Source organism: Schistosoma mansoni, chromosome 1 (genome assembly GCF_000237925.1).
Source record: "Schistosoma mansoni strain Puerto Rico chromosome 1, complete genome".
NCBI classification, from domain to species: Eukaryota; Metazoa; Platyhelminthes; class Trematoda; order Strigeidida; family Schistosomatidae; genus Schistosoma; species Schistosoma mansoni.
In genome coordinates this window covers 30,347,914-30,355,456 of record NC_031495.1, presented here as the reverse complement: position 1 = coordinate 30,355,456, position 7,543 = coordinate 30,347,914, and the positions used below count along the sequence as shown (strand labels likewise).

The following is a 7,543-nucleotide window of genomic DNA, read 5'->3' as shown; positions in this document are numbered from 1 at the left end:
GTTTAACTAGAGGAATTCCCTGAGATGTTTTATACAAAATTGTATAAAAAAAGTTTCTGTAAGAAAATGTTTAAAAGTTGACAATTTTCATAATAAATTGTAATTTAATTCTTTGACAATGGTTTTATCTACACTCTACATGCTTAAGTGTATTGTGCAAATATTTTGAGACAGTTTTCGTTTTTTTTTGTTATTCCAAGTAACAAACAAAAACCTACTTGGAAACTAAGTTATCTTGTAATGTGAAAAAAATTATTTAAGCAAAACATTTTATTCACAATTTATAACTATCGTTCCACTATCCATCATTGTTTATAGTGTAACGATAGTTATAAATTGTGAATAAAATGTTTTGCTTAAATAATTTTTTTCACATTACAAGATAACTTAGTTTCCAAGTAGGTTTTTGTTTGTTACTTGGAATAACAAAAAAAAACGAAAACTGTCTCAAAATATTTGCACAATACACTTAAGCATGTAGAGTGTAGATAAAACCATTGTCAAAGAATTAAATTACAATTTATTATGAAAATTGTCAACTTTTAAACATTTTCTTACAGAAACTTTTTTTATACAATTTTGTATAAAACATCTCAGGGAATTCCTCTAGTTAAACTAACAGCAACAGATTCAGATGAAGGTGTGAATTCACAATTAACATTTCATCTTCTTGATGAGTCAAAGGAAAAAGATATTTTTACAGTAGATCCTCATACTGGAGAACTAAGTCTACTACCAACAGTGGATCCATTCAATATTGGAGGTCGCTATCAACTGAAGTTTGAGGTACAAGGTTATATATATTATTTATTATATTATTTTATTATATATTCATCGTTAAAATATTACCTTATAGTAAAAAATCATTACTTTGGCAATGTGAAATTTAGTGGTCGGAATAAAAAGGAAACAAGTCTACAATATTTTCTGACTTATTTATATTTGAACAAGTGAATTTTCTCCCCTTGTTTAAAGAGGATAAAACACATACAAGATTGTAGAGAACTAATTAGTGACAAACACCTTTTAAAGACCATATACAATTCGTACGTAAATATTCAGCAAAGAATAACATTGGCAGAAAAACCTATAAAAATATAGACAGATCTAGACAGGTGTTTAGTTTTCGTCTTAAGTTCTTTAATAGTCTAGATAAAACAGTCAACATTGTAAAACAAATCTACACTTTTTAGGTCAAGTAGTATACCTGAAAACACTCCTTTAATTAAGATTCAATAGTTAACAGTTCTAACTTTACTAGAAGCATAGTTTATTATGAAATTTATCTGATAGCATTATCAATAACTACTTCACTTTTGACGTGACTAAACTTTAAAGAGGTCGACCAAAGACTCTTTAAATAACGCTGTTCACTTATAGGTATCCATATTAACGTTGGATTTGATAGTTTCAAATAAATTGAATATTGGGTAGAGAGTTAATAATAAATATATTTTTGTAATATTCCAATGAGTACTCATTGGGATTTAACAAAAATATATTCATTATTGTTCACTTATGTTGCTTTTTGTTTCCCATTTCTATAATCTGCACTATAATTCCATGGATAGAACTGAATGTCTGATTTTCTGTTGATTTCATTAAGTTATACGTAGCTTTCAAGGATCAGGTCCACTAACTGCCTCACAATTCGACTGAGATTTTGAATTTTCTTTGCAAATCAAATATATTCTACTGAAAAACATAGTTTTTGACGAATCTAGCTAAATATTTAGCTATATGTAAACATACACAATACCTTTTGAGTTGCACCTTCTGTGACTAATATCATCACTGGATGTATCTGTTTCCCAAAATTTATATGTCTACTTTAAGGTATTGATACTAATCTAGCATTCAAAATTAAATCTAAATTAGTGTTTTTCCTGAATAAACCAAGCCAGGGATACATAATGACAACAAAACTTCACGCATTTACATAATTGTTCAATTAGAAGACGCTTTATCATCATTAAATCAAACTTCCCTGAAATCATAAATATGCATGCTTATTTATTTATATTTACAATTTACCATGACAATCATCCTTTATGTAATATGATATACTGAATGATTAAAGTCAACTTGTAACTAATAAAAATTCTATCTGTTATACTTTCTTGACGTCTTAACCTAAAGGGAATCATATTTCTTCGGTTTTTTGAGTTTGTACTCAAACTCCGAAAACTTTTTTATGAGATAATCGTTAGCAGATAAATTAAAAATTTTAGGACGAACTTTTACGTACATCACCTAAGAGACTTAAACTGAACTAAAACATCTTAAGAGTTTTTCATGGTTTCCAGTAATTCCTAACCTTGTATCAGTCTATCATTTAAGTTCCCTTCAACTTATAATATTGTCAAGTTAACCATATTGAGTATTAATACACACTAGGTGTAGATACTCATCTGTGATTACATTTTCTGAGATAATTTATTTTATCAAAATAATCCAAATGTTTTTTTGTCATGCTAACTAGTATTACTGTAAATTCAATCTTTTTCTAAACAAAGGTACGTGATGGTGGTACACCAAGTCTCTCAGGATATGCAAACATAAATATCATATTAGATAGTAACTCACCTCAGTTATCATCATTCAACAATGGCAAATACCAACTTACAAATATAGAATCGTCGAATTCAAGAAACAGTTACCGCTCATCAATTTTAAAAAGTGATAATGAAGTAGTTCATGCAGCAAACAAAGAATTCGATAGAATCCAGTCACGATATGATATCAGGGACTCACATATTTATGAACCAACTTACGCCCAGACTATCCTGCCTATTTCATCACATTCAAATGAGAAATATCGTCGAAAAGAGAGAGTTTCTACTATGACAAATCAAAAACCGTCGACTCCATTCAGTTTAGAAAAAATTTGGATTTCTGTTATATGCCTTATTGCTATTTCAACATTAGTTGCATTTGCTTTCCTTGTGGCCATTACATTGGCTCGTCAAAAAGTAGCAACCTATGAGCTCCAACGGGGTTCAAATCATTTAACTGAAAATTTCAATTTGTGCCAAACAGAACAATGTGGTAGCCAATTTTCTGTTAATTCACATCGCTTCACTAACCTCGATAATGCTTATTCACCCACAAAATTTCAAACATTAGAAAAACCAGATCATAAAATTCACAATAACAGCTGCAGTAACCATGATCCCACTCTTTATTCACCATTTGTCAAATATGATACGAATACTAACTCAACAACAGGATCTGTGCATCAACTAGGATTTTGTACAAAGGAAATGACCTCAATAAATACGGATATACAGGTAGTAAATCATAACCATTTTAGACTTCATAATTCTAAAATTCAGCTTTATTACTTATTCGCTTTATATGAAGGTTAGTTTTTATATTCAGTTAGTATATCGACAAGTAAAGACCGGTAAATTAGCTGGTTTAAAAGCATCAGGATACATTTTTAAAGTTTTTTTATAAACCATAGATTTTTTTAGATTTCTTCAGATTTATCTTGAATTCGGAAAAGTGAATGTATTTATGTGCATATCAGGCTAGTAATAAAGGCACTGTTTAAAACCATACTTTACAAAATTGAAAGAATATATACCACTGATACACTAGAAGGGGAACGAATGAATGTAAAAAGATGTTTAAAAAAACAATGGATACCCACAGAAATTTATTGAGAAAGATGCGAAACGTCAAGATAAAAAAAACACAGAAACGACAATAAACAAAAATTCCTATTTTAATTCGACCTAAATCAAAAGTTGATGATGAGACACAGTCAATGAACATAAGACTGAAAACTCCATTGACAAGAACTTATCCTGCAACTAAACTGATTGTCTTGTCCAAAACAACATGTTATTTAACACAATCAAAGATCGATAGGTATCTCTTTCATCTTAGCATCAACTATGTATGCAAATTCACATGTATTAGCCGAAGCATTTACACTGGTAAAAATGAAAGGAAGGCCTACATCCGATCCAAAGAACATTCAAAGCATTCAGCAGTGCTATTTCGAGATATCTCTTTGATACAGGATATCAAGTGGATACACTGGAGTCTTTAAGGTTTTCTAAAATTCGCCGAAGTGTTAGCGACCAAACGTCTGAAACCATATATATCTGTCCAAAAGGAGATAGTAGTATATCTTTCTTTGCCCTGGTAACATTGCATTCTTTTTGTTTTATAATTCATTGTTTCAACTCTTTCCCAAGTTTGATTACATCATTGTCATTTTTCTTTAACTCATAGTTTTCATTGTTAATTACCATTAATCTGTTTTCAGTTACTTTATTACACAATCATCTAATGTTTGTTGACTAAATAATTTCTAATCATTAGTCCGATATCCTGGAACTTTCCTTCTCACACTTTATTTATTTATCTGAAAAGAAAATATTTTATGACCTTATTAACTCTGTTGGAATCCCCTTTACATCATGATACACATATTCATCTCCGATCAACTTTATATTTTTAAGTATGCCAATATCTACAATAACTTTGATTTTAAAATAGTATAGGTTGTAAGCCGCTGATGAGAACCTAGCGAAATAAAATGAATTCATACCATTCTGCATCAATCCTTGTTTTGCTCTCTTCAACATCAACATCGCTTGTTCTTTTTGCATTGACAATTGTAAATTATTAGTCTCTGAAAAACTCCTACATTGGTACATTCACATAACTGTGTGGTTTGCAATTTACATTAGGTACTACACTTTTTTCACACTTGAATGTGATGGACAGACTCAGGTACTGTCTACAAATTTGGTTGTTAGTACAAATAGCATAGTTAAACTGTATATAAATGATCCATTGGTATATCAATGAACATTTATGAATAATAATAAGAGTGATCTTATTCACATGGAAAAGTTAATGTAATAAGGATTTATTTTTGAGATAGGCTAACCATTATAGATTGAACAGCTAAAAACCGAAGTTCAGCAAACAGGAAGTAAGTTTTTACAAATATTAACTGCGCTTCAATTTTTGGAGTTTACACAAATAGTTATGATAATATCGCCACAAAATCTGAAAAAGAAAGCAATATTTGAATAATGTTTTAAGTTTTTGGACATAGTTCGGAAGTAGTAAGCTAACAAGGAAATAATGTTGATAAACCAAGGTCTGCTTTATATTTACATGTAATGTGCTAAGTCAAGTGCATATTATTCGACTCGTTGTAGAATTCTGCAACTCCTTACTTTAAAATGCTATTTATTCAATATAGCACTCGTATTAACATATTTTTACAGGAACGAATATGCTGATATTTAAAAAGCCCAAAGCGGCAGCAACATTGACTTTAGTTAGGAAGCTCTTACTCTGGTGTCTGATATCTACAACAAAGTACTCAAAGTATAACTAATTAACATTTTATCACACAAAGCACGTGAGTACACAGGAAGGAATAAACTAACCTGAGTAGCAGTAGCAAAAACCCAGTGAACAAAATCGACTCAAAGAATTAGCATCAGCATTAAGAATATCATACAAATTGAGGAGTTTCCGCATACCCAAGGATTAGATGTTGCAGCAACATCAAAAAGCCAGCAAAAAACACAGAATGAGGCAAACCGACCGCCATCGCTTACAAAGATGATTTAAAAACTAGTTCCTGCTTTGTTCTGGTTGGTCACCAAACAGACTGCCAAAATCACGAACCATAGTTGAGTTCATTTCCAGTCTTTGTTTCTATTTCATGAAGAAATGGTTCGCTGCTGACTTTTACCCTTAGGAAAATTTTTAACATGCCACAATTTGTAACCGATGGATAGTTTACAATCAAGGCTGCTCCCATTTCGGATCAAATTTCACACGCTAAGTACAAAGAGTCTACTACACTAATGCTATTGATTTGCATAAGTACTTTTTTAGTGACCAAAGTTCTGTGATCCCTTAAATTTGATGGGATTTACTTCAAATTAGCCAAAATGTAAGGGTTAGCATTTACATAATACCATATGTATGTATCATGAACGTTTTCTTTATCATTCGATAACTTACCAAGAAACGTTTGTTTATTTTTTATATATTGTTTACCCAAATGTAATATGTTATGGTTTCTTTTAAAGCATTCAAAACCAATATACAATCACAATATTCCAATAACTGCAAGTTCATTACAATTTCCAAGAAAATTTCAAGCAGTACACAATAATAACAATAATAAAACTGAAAATCTTTCTTCAGATAAATGGATATCTTTAATGCATGTTCAACATTCAGCACCGGCAAGTCCAAATGATTACTTTAGTCAAAGATATAAAACAATTGATCAATACCAAATGAATAGAAATATACCAAATCAAAAATACGAAATTCTTCAACCACATCAATGTTCAATTGATGAGTATAATAACAAGATATCTGTCAGTCCAAATTTTGCAAATGGTAAGTTTATTTAGTTTAATAGTTTAACTTGAGTAGAATGTTTTATTTGATGTAGATATACATATAAATAAGATTTATAAGTAAACTCATTTTGATAATTCAAAAGGCTGTACTTTTTAAAATGTTACTGCATTTCAAATACTATTACACGAGTTATTTCTTTACAATCCTTTGTGTTCTCTGCTTATAGTAATTTTAGTGACTTACATCTGAATACTTGTAACTGAATAAACTTATATCCAACTAAAACCTTTCACTTTTAATGTACTATGAAAATAAGAGTTTATTTTTATCTGACAGACAAGTGTTATGTCAACAAAGACTACAAGTCACAACCCAAATAGGAGAGTTTTGCACAAAGTAACTCATAGCCTAAATATCGCAAAACAATTTATATTTTAGGTAAATTTCAATGGTTACCTAAAATACAGTGCTAAAATACAAAGACGGTTACAATATTAAGTTACCGACTATCGACTAAGTGGGATCAGCTAGAAAAATCGCCGGATGCAATTAATCAAAAAAAACTCAAATTGGTTAACATTAGTTGTTTAATAATCAAAGCAAAAGGTAACATAAGACGAAATGAAACAACTAGATGGAGGTATCTTCATAGTTATAGTGCAAAACACTGAACCCACTTTGAGTTGAGAAACGTCAGAAATTTAGATGACTGCTCATTGAGATTACTATTATTGTACGTGTATTTATTATTGCTTCCACTTCTCATGTGACCGACCATCTTTTATCTTAAGCGATCTAAACAGTCATGAAATTCAACTACAATTATTTGATCTTTTTATGTTTATTAATTCGCAAATCATAAGTACGTTACTATTTTGCTAATATAAACAGTCAATCAAGTGCTTAACAAACAATACATGGTTTTGAATGATTGCTATTGACTTCTGTTAAGATAGGGATACACATTTGTTACTAAAAAGAGAGCACAACAATAAAATTAACGTTTATTTAATTTATAAGTCAACAGAAATTATTTATGGCACCACAAGTATCTCACTGTCTCATTATCAAACTCATTTTAACTTTTATAAGAACTTTCGTCTAATTTAGAGCGAATAGTTTCACAGTATTTGAGCGCCGAGTTGATGTAAGACATTAAATAGGAATAATATATTTGTAAAATGTC

General features: G+C 30.1%; 1 protein-coding gene across 1 annotated transcript in view; it reads left to right on the top strand.

Moving 5' to 3' along the window:
• Smp_126050 (putative cadherin) overlaps positions 1-6,407 on the top strand; it is a gene marked incomplete at both ends in the record, with an annotated part of 43,100 nt that extends 36,693 nt beyond the window's left edge. Inside the window, 3 exons of the mRNA XM_018794008.1 lie at positions 598-786; positions 2,517-3,290; positions 6,075-6,407. Coding sequence (XP_018648464.1) covers positions 598-786; positions 2,517-3,290; positions 6,075-6,407 — 1,296 coding nt within the window. The remainder of the gene's footprint in view (positions 1-597; positions 787-2,516; positions 3,291-6,074) is intronic.
• Positions 6,408-7,543: the final 1,136 nt, after the last annotated feature.